Below are 17,368 nucleotides of genomic sequence, written 5' to 3'. Positions count from 1 at the left end.
TGCGTGTTGACTTGCTTGTGGCTTGTCACTCAGCCCCGCGTGCGCGTTGCTTGGCGCTTTCTCGTCCGGCGGTCGGTGTGTTTGCTAGGTGGCGGGCGCGCGCATAGTGTGTGGTGTGTGGTGTGTGTACGTTATACGTGCGTGCGCGTGCGTGTACTTGCATTTGTGTGTGTTTGTGAGTGCAAGAATGTGAGTGTGTGCGCGCGCGGCGCGTGTACGGTGTACGAGTTCGACAACAACGCGACGACGACACACCGCCCGTAGCGCTCCTACGTAGTTGTGTAGGCACGTTCGCCTTTTCAAACGCCAATAAACGATAAACAAATCCTTATGAATAATAATAATAATAACAATAAAAATATTCAGTGATACAGATTTCGGTGATAATATCGCGCACATTATTGTTATTACTTATTATTTAATAACAACGTTCGGTCGTAGGTACGTAAGAAATAATTATAATAATCGTTTTGTTCAACATTTATCTCCGTCTCGGTTATAATATATATTTCTGTAATTCCGTTGGACGCGGTGTTATTATAATATACGATCGACATTTTTCGGTTGCGCACAACCTAAACGTTCCGTTCGCAACGTACCCTTTTCACCGCAGTCGTTGCGCTCGTGGGCACGGTTAAAAGTGAAGGACACTTTCTTTACTGGGCCATTTCGACGACCGACCGCATTCGGTGACTGGCGTGTGCGACACGACCATCGTTCCGCCGTACATATATGGTGCATTATAATAATAATAATATTAACCGCACGGACGTTCACAGGACACCACGGGAGGTAAAAAAACAAATGTTTAAATGGAAGCATCTTCAATTATCACCCAAGTGTCGCGTGAAGATGAACACCTAAAAAGTTTTGTGCCAGATAAGGGTAAGCTGATTTTTCTCGTCTGCATTTTTGGTGTTCTTACCTATATAACGTTATTATTATTATTATTATTATTATTATTATTATTATTATTATTACTATTATTATTATTACTATTATTGTCGTCGTATTTTGAGTTTTAATACCTAGTCTGGTAATTCGCCATGTGACATGACAAAATATAAAAAATGAACCATGGTTGACCATACCGATACGGCAATACCTAATCGTATTTTAATTTTATTCTGTAGGTATTTAAGCCTATTACCTATTTTCTATAATTTATACGTTTTTAATTCTATTACGTATCTACGTATTAATTATAGTTGCATACCTATGTAAGTACACTTGTTTCATATTTTATCAACAAATATGTAAACAACCGCTTCATACTTTTTATTGATGATTGTATGTATTGTAGGCCAAGGCGATTGATACAATGATTTTCAACGGGCTTCTAGAAGTTTTAAACATTTTTATACATTTTTTTGTTGTTGGATCCCGAGTTGGATCCTCAATAATAAATAAAATAATTTTAGAGCTTCTTGGTAATCACCGAGTCGGTTGTTTAGGCAAAACTGAGTCGGCGACGCTGTACGTTTTCATTTTTGATTAGAAATATATTGTAAAATAATTAAAAATAAATCATTAAATAATTATACCTAATAGGTTAGGTTAGTTATTCCATAATTTACGTACTGAGATAAGACAACCATGAATATTATTGTTTAAGAACACGCTATACAGGCATTTGTAATCTCCGACTTACAAATGCGTAACATAGTAAATTCACGCTCAGCAGATTATGTTTAACTACCTATCGTCATTGACACGAAAAAACCTTCCATGTACTTAAACCTAATTTTTCAGGAGAGAAGAAAAACATTTTTAAAATTAACAAATCATCAATGATTAATGAAAATACATTTAAAAAACGTTATAAAATATACATTTTTCTTCTGAAAAAAATTGAAGTGAAAAACTTAATATATATGTATTTATTGTACAAATTGTCAATATTTCATCACATAGGAGGTTATGTTAATCAATCTTTTTTGCCAAACAGTACATAGGAGGTTATGTTAATTAATCTTTTTTTCCAAACAGTACTTAGGAGGTTATGTTAATCAATCTTTTTTGCCAAACCGTACATAAGAGGTTATTTGAATAATAGTTGGTGCCAGAGTAATAACAATAAAAACTTATTTTGAACGATTTTATAAAAATAAAAACTAAGTTGTGTTATCTAAGAAATAAATATTTATTAACAATTAATTATAATTCCATAAAAAACTTAACATAATAAAACAAAATAACTTTAAACTTTATATTTATAATATTATTAATGTACTAACAAAACATAATTGCTAACTTTTATAAGTTATAACTAATTATAAAATGTAAAACATTACAACAAAAAAAACAATAAAAAATAGTTAACCACTTTTTCAGTCCTGTTAATAAAATAAATAACAAATTATAGTTGCTCAAAATAGGTATACTTTTTAGAATTGTATATTATTTTTCATTAATTCTACGACGGAGATATCACATAGGAGTTTTTATCAAAATGACCGCCTATTTTTTCTGAATCCAGGGATACCAATATCTCAAAATCGAAAATGTGGCACATAGAAGGTTTTTTCGTGTCAACGACACTATGTTAGTTTTGAAAAAAGTGAATCAACCTATTATCCACCTATGAAACTTGGTGGTAAGAACATTGCCTGTGTTTGTTTGTGAATTTTTTACAATAATTCAGTTTTTAAGTAAGTTATGAGCATTTTTAATTTTAGCTATATTATATACGTAAACTTGCTAAAAAATTAAACTATAAAAATCTCAGATACAAACACAGATAATATTCTTACCGTCAAGTTTCATAATAGGTTAGTGATCTGCGGAGCGTAAATTTGCCATGTTACGCATTTGTAAGTCGTAGATAACAAACTACTGAGTAGAATGCTCTTAGCATTTATTGATTGGTAATAGTGTAATATTAATAACAATATTTGTTATTTGATTTTATGTATTCGTTACCATATTTCTTTTACTTTTATAGTTTTATAATTTGTTTATATTATGTAATTTATTTGTATTTAGTAACGTACTATTGTTCATTCGGAGTTGACTGTAGTGTGTTATAGTTCTATTTTTCTTAATTGTATGTTCAGTAGGTATCATCTTTATGCATGCAATAATTTAATATGATATAACATGTTTATAGTTTATTCTATATATATAGTGGTAGGTACCAGTCAGATAATTTGTCACAATGTCACAACAATAGGTAAACAATACATCTAATTATAGGTACATTGGTAATTATATGTGTCAATAGGCTGTAAATTCTCTGGTACCTAAGTATTATTCTACAAAAATATGCAAATTATTATTTACTTGAGTATTTTTTGAGAGTGGTATCAAAACTAAAAAAAAACATTCCTAGGGTAACATTAATATCTAACAATACCCTCAATAATTGACACCTATGCGTTATCAAATATGATTATATTATATACCTATCTATTATTTAGTATTTATTTATAATTGAAAATTGCTTACATAATATGCACATTACACATTAACTACCTAGGCAGGTACTTACTATTTATTAAACTTTTATATCATGTGTAAAAAATTGCTTGAATTTCTCAAAAGAATGATGGAACTCTCCATAGGTACCTACCCATACTTAACTAATTACATTTTTTTTTTGTAGGTATCTTAGATAAATATATCTGATGTGCATAATTGATATTGTTTGTTTTTAAATATCGGAATTTAAATTAAATACATATAAAAATAAATTAATTAGGACTCTTATATCAAATATTTATGTTTGGGATTCTTGTTGATTAAATAATTTCAGTGTATTTTTATAAGGCGCCTTCATATTGAAAATTTTAATTTAAAATATGAACATCTGTTTCACTAAGAAATTAAAATTAAGACTTAATAAAAAGATTATTTTTCTTATCACTCTTTATTAATATTACGTAAACATTATAATAAAATGTTATATTTAGCCTTACCTATATCCTTGATTTTCTTTATCAAGAGAGAAGTTATTTTTAGAGGTTTTAATTATATATCTTATGATCAATTAATTTCAAATAAATACCTAGGTGTATTCTTTTATTTTTCAAACAGCAAACACATCTAAGATTATACATAGGTACTATAAAATTACACGCATAATATGTTTATTTAATTTTTATTATAATTTGCATCATTTTTTTTCTGCTGCAGTTAATTACTTTCTCTGATTTCATGAATTGAACTATAATTTTTTTGACATAATAGATTAGAATGGAGGTTGTAATATATAAATATACCTACCAATATTATTATTTATATGTTCGTCCAATTTGGAATAATTGAATGTCGTCATTTTTAATTTATGTGTTTTAGGCAAAGTTCTAGGTTTATTATAAATATCTTATCTGACTTAATCAATTTCAATATACTATGTATGATTAAATATAATAATCTTGAATTATATTTATGGTTGATAAATAATGATTTAATTATGTAAATAATAACTACAAGTTTTTATTTTCCTTTTCAACTAATGGGTGATTGAATGTACCGGGAATGTACCTATAGAACTAACTAATGTATTTATACAACTTTTGGTAGTTTAAATAATACAGGTATTATTCAAGATTGATTACTTTAATAATGATACATTATACTATTGAATTACCTACAATTTGTGTATAATTATTTATCTACATTGGAGTGTACGCATTTAATTAGGTAGTGATGACATAATAAAATGGTTAAAATATAAACATAAAAAATAGGTTCATAAATTGTCAGATCCTTAATAATCCAGACAAATAACTCTGTTATTTTAATTAAATTGTATACATTTCTATTATTATATTACTTTTATTGAGTGACTTTTATTATTTAATTAATGATAATGTCAGTTAGGTAGGTATATGCCAAACCAGTAAATGTCTTATAGAAGTCAAATAAACTTTGATGGATAAATTATGTTTTGTGTTTTATTTAATTTTTATCATCAAGTATTTAATTGCCCTAGGTACTTTAAAATATTTAGATCATCGAAACACACCTAAGAATTAGTTTGAATTATATTGCTTGAGTACTGATTTATTATGTAGGTACTTACCTATAGATAGGTATATAATATAATATACCTATACCTAATAATTAATATGTGTATTAAACCTATTTAAATTGGACCTAATTTATTTCTTATGATTTCTTTAAACTCTATACCTAATACCTGTAACATTGTATGTTTAGAAACATTCAGTTTTACTTTAATTTAATTATATTATTGTTTTCCAATGATCTTCGTTTAATTAATGTATAATTATGCAATCTGACCTTGAAAGTTATGGCAAAATATCTATTAGTAAATTAAAAAACATAATTCTAATAAGTTATTACTAATAACCTTAACAGTTTTAAAATGTATTAGTGTCCAATGATTTATTTTAATATACCTATATAGGTACTGACTACTGTTAGGTATTTAATACATCTAAGTATACCTAATTATTTTTTTTTTTAATTATTTATAAAATTTATAATTTAATCAAAATTTGTATTAAAAGTTTAGATTTTAAAAACTTACAAAGAATTTAATTAAAAAAAATGAAAATTCAATGTTTTTGTGTCACCATTAGTAGAAAGAACATTTTCATTATATATATTTGTAAATACATTAATGTATTTTTTTTTTTATAGCTGATCATGTTCGGTTGAAAAATGAACGTGGTATATGGCGAACATTACTTTGCTGTTTTGGGAAATCAAGAACAAGACCAAATTCTACTTTTGTCCCAAGCAGTAACATACATGGAGTGAATACTAAGGCTGACAGAAGTTTTACTCCTCCACTAAGCCCAGATCTTAACCAGTCGTCATACTTACTTCCTGCTATAAGACACCAAGATATGCACAAAAAATGTATGGTTATTGATCTTGATGAAACGCTTGTCCATAGTTCTTTTAAGGTACTTAGAAAATGTATTTTATATTTAAGTCTCGCACATAAAAATTAAACTAATTAAACAATAAAAACTTGTACTGTGTTAATTTAATATATTACATATGATTAACTTATATATTTATTTAAAATTTACCAGGCAATTAATAACGCAGATTTTGTAGTACCTGTTGAAATTGATGGCACTGTTCATCAAGTCTATGTATTAAAGAGACCACATGTAGATGAATTTCTTCAACGCATGGGTGAACTCTATGAGTGTGTATTATTTACTGCAAGTCTTGCCAAGGTATATTCATTATTATAATTACTAACTTAAAAATAAGTCCCTACATTCAATTTTTTTTGTGTATAATTTGGTTATGTTTTAGTCAATCTATTAACTTATTAGGCATCAATTATGATACCATATAATATAGTTAAACAATTAAAATAATATGAATAATTTTTTCTAAATTATTTTGTCTACTTTTTTAGTATGCCGATCCAGTTGCCGATTTATTAGATAAATGGGGTGTATTCAGAGCCCGTTTATTCCGTGAATCGTGTGTGTTTTATAGAGGAAATTATGTGAAAGACTTAAACAAATTGGGTCGCGCATTACATAAAGTGGTAATCATTGATAACTCACCTGCGTCGTACATTTTTCATCCAGACAATGCTGTATGTTTATTTAATTTATACAACATTAATATTTAATTTAAAACAATATTAACTCAATATGTTTTTCCTTAAAATATTTTTTTAGGTCCCTGTTAATTCATGGTTTGATGATATGACTGATAAAGAACTGTTGCATTTAATTCCGTTTTTTGAAAAACTTAGCAAAATGGAAAATGTTTACCCAGTTATTTGCAACATAAATCATATGGCAAATGCTGCTGCTGCAGCCATTGCAGTACAATCTCAACACATCAGTAGTGACAATGTCTTATAGCATCAATTTTTAAGTACAATTTATTTGTGCCAATGGTAATTATTCTAATCTACCATGTTAAACAAAAGTAATAATAATCATAATGTAACAATCGTATAACGTATACAAAGATAAAATTATAATATTTACCTAATTTAGGTACCATTATAGTTTACAACTGTTATATTTTTTTTTTTTCTTAAAACTCCTCAGATACATTTTTTTAGATATTTAGTTTTTTTTTTTTATAAAAATTAAACAAACTGACAACTTTTTAAGGTATTATACCTATTACCTACCTATATCATCCAATTAAAAATTATTATTTATGATTTTTTAGACTATAAATTAATAACACTTTATGGATAACATAACCTACATTTTAAAGTATTTATTTATGTCAAATTAAAGTACTTATTATCCATGCATATGTATAGTATGGTGGACTAATCAAGGACAAAATAGTTTAATTAAATATAAACTGTCTAAACTCTAAAGTCAACTATCTTCTTTTATTTAAAATATGTGTTCTAATGCACATCTGGTGAATATGTTTATACAAACATATGATCATATCAAATCATACAATATATGGTATAACCATGAAGTCAAGTTATGGATAAAATATTAAAACTTAATCAAATTAAATTTTTATTTTTTACATTTTTGTCTGTCCATTTTTATAATAAGTATTTTAATATAAAATATAGGTACAAATATCTATGCTTTTGTCAATAATTGATTATTTTATATTTTATTGTAATGGAATTATTATTATTATGTAATTCATACAAATTAAAAGTAAATTATTGACACCCCTATTGCATAGATTCACGAATTTAATAATATATTATACATTAAAAATATATTTTAACTAAAATCAAACATTCTCTAATATTAATTTTGTTTGTTTTTATTTTTGTGGAAAAATCAATTTTTTTAATTAATAGGTTAATTATAAGCTCTCAAGAGGACACAATCAGTAATCTAAATATATTTAAATAGTGTCATGTAATTGCATGTTTTAAATTACTTTGAATAATTATAACAATATTGTATAGAAAATAAGTATGCAGTACCGTGGAGTGAATTGTATTTATTCATAATTATAAAAATGTTGTATTCATTATCATTTATACATTTTTTTTTACTCTATGTAACTTGTAAACAAATGGAAATATTTTATAATTTTTATAAAAATTCAAACCATTATTCTATATTTTAATATTTTTTTTATTTTATAAGCAGTATTTCAATTATTTTATAAAAACAATACATATATAATATGTGTGTTCATTTATGCATTTATAAAAAATGGACTGGTTTCAAACTTTGTTTTGTTGTATATTCATTAATTATTATTGTGTACTCTTGAGATAATTTAAATAATAAATGTTATTATTATTTTTAATTTATGTTTTATTTAAAAATATTCAGTGGCTTATACAGGGAGAAGTGTGCTTAGTTTTATCTTTAACATTAACTTAAGAATTCCAATATAAAATATATTTATTTGCACAAGTTATTGTAATACTAATTTTTTTTCACTTCTAATTAATCCTGTGTATGCTACAGATAATATTAAGAACACCAATGTTGTACTATTACCTTTTGTGATTGTCTTTCAAAATCTTTTGAAACATGTGTTTTTATTATTACCATTAAATAATTTTAATTTGTTTTCTTTTAAAATTATATTTCTTTTTAACATTTTATCACAAAAAACAAAATTAGGATTAACATTACGTTAATATCTAGATTTTAATTTTTGTTATTCTACTAATTACAATATTAGTAGTTGAGCATTTTACAATCTGTATGGATTTTGTTATACAATATCTTAGCATTGTTCTTGCTCATCAGTTTAATTTGATTTATTTTACATAATATTATGGTTTCAGATAATTGAATCTCTCGTTTATTATTAATTTTTGGTTATTTCGTACAATTTTATTTCTCTATGTAAAATGCATTTAGTTGTCTAATAAATGAAGTATTGATGTATCATATTTGTATGTATATTATTAGACTAGGTGTTCACTTATTAAACACTCATTACACATTTAAAAAAGTACTGAAACTATAAAATATACACAATATTTTATTATTATTTAGCTCTATGATTTATTGACAAATTATAAATAATACATCACTTCTTATTTAATATTTCCAATAATGTTTAATATAATATGTAAATTAATTTAAGAGGATTCTACACAATTGTTTTCATTGTCTTACGAATGTGCATTATGCAACATAACACATTTAACGTTCAGTAGAACCAATCTTATCTTATTAACTTTGATATAATATTAGAGTGAATTGACCTATTAACAAATTTTAAATTAAAGATATCATAAAGATGTATTGACATTTTAATTTTGAATCAAATTATCTTCATTTTAATGCTTAAAATATATTCACTCTAATATTAGCCACACAAAATTAGTTCTGCTGAATGCAAATTTGTTATGTTTATCAGAGGTACAACACATGAGGGTGTATAATAAAAAGGAAAAACAGAGAAATATAAATAGGTATATTATACATATATGAATACTTAATTATATTTACCTGGAAAAATTTACAGTACTGCAGAAACTGGTTACAACAACATTTAAATTACTTATGAAAATCTAATCTATTGTATTATTCAGATATTTCAGTAAATACACAAAAAAAAAATATATATATATAAATAATAATTGTATGCATACGGAAGATATGTAATGACAGATTGTATGCACTCATTGTAACACAACGGCCAAGAGACCTTGGACTAAAATTGAACTTCTATGGCCTGATACAGTTTAATTTTTTTTTTTTATAGTAACTAATTTTTTCACTGAAATTTCATATTTAAATTTAGTTTTTATTAATGAAAACTTATAATTTAAAGTGTTAAGAAAATCTAATTACTTGTTTAATGCAAAAGCCTCTCATATACAACTTATTTTCAATGTTAAAGATTAATTCTTCTTTAATTTTGACCTAGATATCATAAAATCACTAAAATAGAATATGTACAAGAACAAATAAGTTTAATTAGGTACCGTTGTCTATTACTGAGTGACACACAAACGTAAACAATTTAAACAAGCTGTTTGATTATGAATTTTAAATGATCATTAGATATGTTATTCAGTAAGCTTTTTGTTTAAGACCTACATTAGATGGTCAGATATGTCCAACACAAATAAGCCGTAACGTTGCCTGGTTAAATATTAATAGCCTGCCTAATGTTGTATGTTAATGTAATTTACAAATTACTTAAATACTATTTTGTGACAAAAAAAATGAATTAATATTTTGAGAATGTGCCAGTATTATATACAATATGAAGACTTAAATATACATTTTACCTTGAAATATTTATAACGAAAAAAAAAACAAAAACTACATTTATCTATTAAACACTATCTATGCAATATGTCACAATCAAAATAAAGTATAATTTAAATAATATTGTGTAATCATTTTCTTTCATCTTTGAAATTTAATAAAAACATTAATTTTAATAAAAACATTGGTCTTTTGGACCGCTTTATCAATTACAACAATAAGGAGAATAAGTGCTGATCTCTATTATACAAATTTGTTTGTTCATACTGTATTGTACAATTGTTATGAATCTATCATATTTTTAAATAGTCAATAAACGATTTGCTATAAGCAGATTTATCCTAGTGCACCTCCCGACCATCTTCTTTAGTATAAACTAAGAAGTATTGATTAGAAATATTTGCAGAATTCTCTTTGATTTTTTTTTTTTTTTTTGTGGGGAAACATTGATGTTTTAAATTTTAAAGGAATCCAAAACTAAAGAAAATGTTTTCTTCAAATTTTTAATTCACAGGGTGACATTATTAAAATGCTCATCTAAAAATTGTATTTATGATGTTTGCTTTAGGTATAAATGTGTGCATTTTTGTGTAGAAGTATCAAAATTTCAATAAAATCTTTAAATATTATTTAAAGAGATAATGGCTGGTTACGTCACGTTATGTTGTGGTAAGTGATTGCTGCAGTTACTGAGGCGTACATAACAAAAATTACTTAAATGAGATTATAAATATTTCAAATAATCTTAAGATTTTAGACAAATTCTATTCCCACTACCGATTATAGTGCATAAAAATCCATAACATGCATACAACAAAAATTCTGAAATATACTTTAAAGGTAAGTAAATTATTGTGTGAAACAAACCACTCTTACACATATAAGATAGACAATTACAACAAGTAACTTGTCTATACTTATTGAGTAATTTTGCCATTGAATAATGTGTGTAGAAACGTCAAACTTAAACCATTTTTCTTGGAATTGAACATTCTTTGAAATTAAAAAACTTTTTATTTATGATTTGTGCTCCTTAACTATACCATTTATTTATTTAACATAGAAATCAACTATAAACAATTTATTGTTTGGTATGAAATAAATATTATAACTTGAAAAGAAATGATATTTGAGACACATTTTATCCATCAAAATTTAAATGTCTAATAATTGTACATAATTTGTACATTTATATTTAAAAATCGTAACAGCAAAAAACAACTAGAACAATACAATCGAACGAGATTAACTCGAAACTGTCGATACTTCAAACTTTTTCTCTGGTCTCTAGAATTTCCTATAATTGTATTATCCTTAGTTAACTCTAAATTTCTGGCCGATCCCTTCAACTCTGAGTTAACTACGTTCGACTGTATTATATTCTCTGATATAAATAAAATTAACTTAATAACTATTATATTAAGCATCATACATTTATACATAACATAATATACAGTCATATTTCTATAAACCTTTTAATTGTATATAGTATCTATCATAGCTCACAATTAACAGTAAGAACATTTTAAATAAATATGGATTTTAGAACAATGAATACCTCAAATAAATTGTTATTGTTAAATTTAATTGATATATAAAAGTAAAAATTATCATTAATATTAAACAGTTAGTTATAAAAATGTTTTTAAATATTATGTTGTCTTTTTGATACACAGATACTTTATTGTAATTATGAGAATATAATTATCACACTGAGTATGGGGTAAAAGTCCCTAAAGTCTGCTTGAAATATCTCCCCTCCTCCCTATATGAAATATAACCAAGGTTTGCTACTTTGCTATGATTGGTTATGTATCAATTAATGAAGTGGTTCTCATGACAAATGAAAAAGGTATGTCAGCATCGCGTGATACACATGTTTATGACGTGAGCATTTCCACAACTGGTTGTGCAGTGGAGTGGTGGTGGAGTCTTTGGTGCCGGTGGACCAATGAAAAACAGAAAAATGCTTATATCACAGAATAAGACTGGGTCGAGGGTGGATGTACAATTTGTTTCAAAACTGGTATATTGCTGACATACCTAAGTATATAATTTGTCATGGTGGTTCTTAAGCTGTAATCTACAGCCGCTGGTGATCCCCAATACTGAAGATCAGTGGCATTATCAATATTTAAATATTGATTTTGATAACATGAGATGTTTTGTAAAATAAAAAAGTAATTTGATACAAAATTGGTAAGGGGTTTGTAATTTCTAAACCAGGAATCCATATTCAATAAAAGTTTAAGAACCACAAAATTAATAAGATATATATATTTTTCTTTAAAAATAATATAATATAAATAATAATACCTAATATATTATATTATATATTTTATATTTTGTCAAACAATGTCTTGTATATTATTTCATTACTAATATATAAAAATTGCCTGTTTAAGTGCTAATAAAAAATAATAATAATAATAACATTAATAATATGTGGCAATAACTCTAAATTAAAATATTGACATAATATGTAATATTACAAATCAGTTCTTAATTAATTGTATTAAATTATTCTTGTCATTAACAAAGAAAAAAATTATTTAAAATTGAATTATCATTTATTTGAAAATAAGAATAAAATTCAATGAACTTATTATAAAATTCCAATAAATTGTATTACATAGGAATTTAAAATATGATTGCATAACTCTTACAACTAAGAGAAAATTGAAATTTTGCAATAAATGAAAAATTAATTTCAAAAATATGACATTTATGGTTGTAACCACAGTACAAAAATATGAATCATAATATTACTGCATTAAATTTACGATATAATTAAGTTTAATTATATTGATTTAATCGAATAATATTTTATACATTTTTTTCATAACCATCAACTTTCATATCATTTAATCCCAGCTCTTCATTCTGTTCATCAGTTCTATCAAACCGCATGATTGTAAGTTTCGGATCCAAATCTGGAGGTGTTAAGCTCTGGAAAAAAAAAATATATAATATCATACAGTCTTACACATTAATTGATCACAACACTTGGTAAGGTTTTCAATTGTACTTATATTGTATTTATACTACATAATTATATTCTCATCTCATAAAAATAATTAAGTTTATTAGTGTATATTATTGTAGTCCAAATTATAAAAAACTTATTGCTAAAAATCCGAAATTAAAAAAAATGATTTTTCAATGGGATTAGAGTTGATGAATAGCTGCGTGACGTCATAGAACTGACGAGTGAGTAGCCTCCCATGTTTCAAGTGTATAAGTAGTTTGATTTACACAATAATTTTAATAACTTACGATAGTATTTCTGAATTTTTTTTTTGCATAATCCTAAGTATATTTATGTGCTTAAGATGATGGTGTGCTTTAAAATTCAATATATTATCTTGTTATTGTATACATATTATAAATAATAATTAAGAAAAATTATTGAGCTGCGACTCTATTTTACAAAATTTACTATAATAGTTTTATCTAGTATAAAAAAACTAATAAGTATATAAAAATTATATTTAAACCAGTGTCATAAACACAATAAAATACTTAAGGTTACATAAAAAAAATAAAAAAATATTATCTTTAACGATTTGTATTGTTGTGCTAATCTATACACTTTTACACGTAAAACATACACCGCCGTTCCGAATTCAACTCTGTGATGTCATATGCATATTTTCAAACACTTATATCTCATTGAATATTTAAAAAAAATATGTTAGTAATAGGAAATTATGTATTAACTATAAATTAATAATCGATGGTAAATTATGCAGCATTTAAAAACTGTAAGGAGCTGGGTATGGGTTTATTACAAATGTTTAAAAGTAATATTTACCTGGACATAACTATTTCCTGCCGGATCAATGAGTATAATATCTACTGGCATTTTACAAGTTTTAATGTTGTTCAATTTTTCCAAAAATATTTCTGTTTTGGCTAGAACACCTCCAGACTGACTGTCACCAGAATAAAATGCTGTAGCAGTATCCTTCAATTGTTCATATAATGATGTTATGAGACCTTCAATAGTAGTGAAGCGACCACTCAACGAAAGTGCACCAGCTTCAAAATCCAATTGTGGAATACGAAGACAACATGTTTCTGACTGAAAAGTGAAAAATAGCATTATTATATATACATATTCAGGATTTATGTGATTGTCCTCAATATTAGTTGGTCTTAAAAAAAATTGTGTTGGGGATAAACATTAGTATATAAACTTTGTAGAGTTTTAACTAACAAATTAATAGTTAGTTACCTTCAATATATCCCTATTTAAATCTTCCGGAGCTGATACTTTAACAGTAATTTGTAATCCTTGCTTTTCAACACCACCTCCTGGTTTAACCTCATTAGTACGATAGCCACATTCTTCACACGTAGTAGCCATAATCACAACTTGTTTGAAGTATGGAATATCTATAAATATCATTGTAGCAAAATCATAAGAACATTTATATTATATTGATTGCTGTACAGTAAAATAAATACCTGTCACTTTCATATTAGTTTCACAAATCGATTGACAATTTGGACATGGGTCACTAAATTGAACAATTTCATCATTCATATTATTAACAGATGAATCATTAAAAGTGCCTAATGGTTTGATAATTGACTGTTCATTGGTTGTGTCTTGTTCTGCTGATAATCCAATCATTTCATCCTGGGCACTGTCACGAGTAAACATTTCCGTTTTCATTCTGGGATCAGCCTGGGGCGCAACAGGATTTGAAACAAATATATTCCCAGTTGCATCTTCAAAAACCTACAAAAATTAATTCAGTTAATTTAAAATAAAATTAATAATTAATATAATTACCATCATTGGAATGGGCTTGGTTAGATTTTTGATACCAATCAATCCGTTAATTACAACTTCCATCTTTGATGCTATTTCAGGGTGTGTTAGATCAATAACTTTTTTTTGTTCACTTAAATTTGCAACCGTCTTAGTAAGTATGCCTTCAACAGTAGTTACTTGTGATCGTTGTGACATTGGTGGTATTTCAAAGTCTAAATCAAGCACTTGTATACTTGTGTAATCCGTTGTTATCACATATCTATCCAAATCTTCTTTGTTTTCAATGTTTAAAGACATACGAACACCTTGTGGCTTAATTTCAATTGCTGGATCCAACTGATTATTTTTATAATTGCAGTGTGGACAATCAAATGATGATATTACCAGTTCTTTGTAATATGGAATGCGTGTCAACAAGAGCCGTGTGGTACCCTAAAATAATTTTAGGAGATTATAAATTAGGTAAGGGTAAAGTGGGATAATTGTAAGCTAAAACCAATAATTCTAGTTAAGTTTTCATAAGATTATTTTATTAATTTTATGTTAATTCTGATACTAGGGTTAGGATGTTTATGATTTTGGATGTTTTTTTTTAGGTTGCACTATTGCATATATTCTTAGATATAAATTTTATTTATGATGTCTAAATTTAAATATCAAAATTGTATTTTCTTAAAATGTAGCATATAATTATGCATATATTGGTTTTTTCTGATTTTCGATACAAAATATCAAGTATCTAAAATAAAATGCAATCCACTAAAACTGAATCTTGGTTTGTACAATATTATACAAAAATTAACGCTTATCAGGAATTCTATATTCTTATTTGGATATAATATATAGAATATACACAGTCGAAACCGTTAAAAGCTATGCAACTCTCTGAATTAAGAAATGTATAATGTATAATGTACAATGTATTATGTAATTATAATTGTAATTATAGTTTTTAAACACCTTCTTTAATTTTCATTAAATAATTAAAATATAAAAAAACAATGCATATTTAGTTATTTTTAATGCAAACCTAAACGTGGTAACTCTGAATAATTATTTCTGAATAATAAAAAAAATGTGTTCTTAGTAGGTCATTAGGTAATCCACATACATATTTCCACATACCAAATTCTTAAATATATTTTTTTATAATCTTTTCAGTTTTTTACACCAAAGCCATTGTTTAAATGTTTAATATTAATATTATTAAATATCTATACTTATAATCAAGTTTAACTTAATACCTGACTATGGACATTTTTCTATCACGGTACAAGTTGTTTATAAATGGAAAATTCAAAATGGGCATGAATATAAAATATTTTGACTAAATTTTTTATGGCTAAAGAACCATGTTTACATAAGTTACAGCATTTATAAATATTTTTATTGCTATTTTGTCTATTACTTTTAGTATATCGTTAATATTAACTGGTACTTATAGAAATATTATAAACAAATAACTTTAAAATTTTAATTTTAATTTGGGTTGATGTTTTATAAGTGTTGCTGTTCCTCCAACTACCATTGTAGACTTTAGACTGTAGTTACCAAACCAGGAAAATAAATTTATAATACATTACCTATATAAATCAATTAAATAAGAACAACCGATTATTCAATCATTTATCAAAACAATATTGTTTTTTTAATAGAATTGTTTAGTAAATTACAAAATGTTAACATCGATTATTAAAGTTAAAGTCCAGGACAATTTGCTCTCCCAAAACACTTAATTTCAAAACTGTTACAGACGTACAGACTCGTGTAAACCAGGCAATATGATAAATATAATTAGATTTTGTATAAATACCTATTGTTATAACATTAAAAACTCAGATGGCTGCGATACCAATAATTGAAAAATTTGACAAGGACATGAACAATAAATTTGTGTGTATATTAGACTATATTAGTATAATAAAAAGTAACAAAGCCGAATATATCGAAGAGTATACTCACATTCTTTCCACAACTAAAGCACAAACTCTCGATTACGTTTACTTCTAATCGGTCGACGTCCAATTCTTGGAATACATCGTTGGTTTCAGCACCTTTACTGTTGGCCATAACTGTACTACACGAATCACGGTCTATTCAATATAATTTGAACGAGTTCAAAGATAAATTTTAAATTGTTAGATGCTCGAATGCAGCAGCCGTAAAATGTGAATCAGTGGAGAACTGCGGTGACCACAAATTAAGATAATAATAATAATAATAATTGATGGGCTGTGTGATGATAAAAGTGATAGTGTACAAAAAGTTATAGGTTATAGTGTTTAGTGGTATACCCATTTTAGACCTTATACCATAGATAATAAACATGGGTTGTCCAAATAATTTAGGCGGGATATCGAAAAAATATGAACTAAAATAATTGGGGCTGATTAGAATATTTAAAAATATTTAGAATATTCACGTATGTAGCTATATTAGACCACCCACCACCAGC

General features: G+C 26.0%; 2 protein-coding genes across 2 annotated transcripts; one reads left to right on the top strand and one right to left on the bottom strand.

The window, feature by feature from the left end:
• The first annotated feature begins 206 nt into the window (after positions 1-206).
• On the top strand, positions 207-6,931 carry LOC100159711 (CTD small phosphatase-like protein). Its single transcript, XM_001944384.5, has 5 exons — positions 207-885; positions 5,611-5,879; positions 6,012-6,161; positions 6,350-6,535; positions 6,621-6,931. The coding sequence occupies exons 1-5, from the start codon at positions 813-815 to the stop codon at positions 6,807-6,809; spliced, it is 867 nt and encodes a 288-aa protein (XP_001944419.1). The 5' UTR covers positions 207-812; the 3' UTR covers positions 6,810-6,931.
• Positions 6,932-12,736: 5,805 nt separating this feature from the next.
• Positions 12,737-17,129, bottom strand: LOC100167898 (zinc finger protein ZPR1). Its single transcript, XM_001946164.5, has 6 exons — positions 16,876-17,129; positions 14,932-15,345; positions 14,601-14,877; positions 14,368-14,528; positions 13,945-14,214; positions 12,737-13,079 (listed from the first exon to the last, which is right to left on the bottom strand). Exons 1-6 carry the CDS (start codon positions 16,981-16,983, stop codon positions 12,957-12,959), a joined length of 1,353 nt encoding a protein of 450 aa, XP_001946199.1. The 5' UTR covers positions 16,984-17,129; the 3' UTR covers positions 12,737-12,956.
• Between the last annotated feature and the right edge of the window lie 239 nt (positions 17,130-17,368).

This window comes from Acyrthosiphon pisum, chromosome X (genome assembly GCF_005508785.2).
Source record: "Acyrthosiphon pisum isolate AL4f chromosome X, pea_aphid_22Mar2018_4r6ur, whole genome shotgun sequence".
Lineage (NCBI taxonomy): Eukaryota > Metazoa > Arthropoda > Insecta > Hemiptera > Aphididae > Acyrthosiphon > Acyrthosiphon pisum.
This window is presented reverse-complemented; position numbering and strand designations above follow the sequence as displayed.

Coding starts and splice junctions, on each gene's coding strand:
- LOC100159711 (XM_001944384.5), top strand. CDS start 813: ATGGAAGCATCTTCAATTATCACCCAAGTGTCGCGTGAAGATGAACAC. Junction 886..5,610: donor AAGTTTTGTGCCAGATAAGG/GTAAGCTGATTT, acceptor TTTTTTTTATAG/CTGATCATGTTCGGTTGAAA. Junction 6,536..6,620: donor TTTTTCATCCAGACAATGCT/GTATGTTTATTT, acceptor ATATTTTTTTAG/GTCCCTGTTAATTCATGGTT.
- LOC100167898 (XM_001946164.5), bottom strand. CDS start 16,983: ATGGCCAACAGTAAAGGTGCTGAAACCAACGATGTATTCCAAGAATTG. Junction 14,529..14,600: donor AACTAATATGAAAGTGACAG/GTATTTATTTTA, acceptor TGATATTTATAG/ATATTCCATACTTCAAACAA. Junction 13,080..13,944: donor CAGGAAATAGTTATGTCCAG/GTAAATATTACT, acceptor TTTTTTTTCCAG/AGCTTAACACCTCCAGATTT.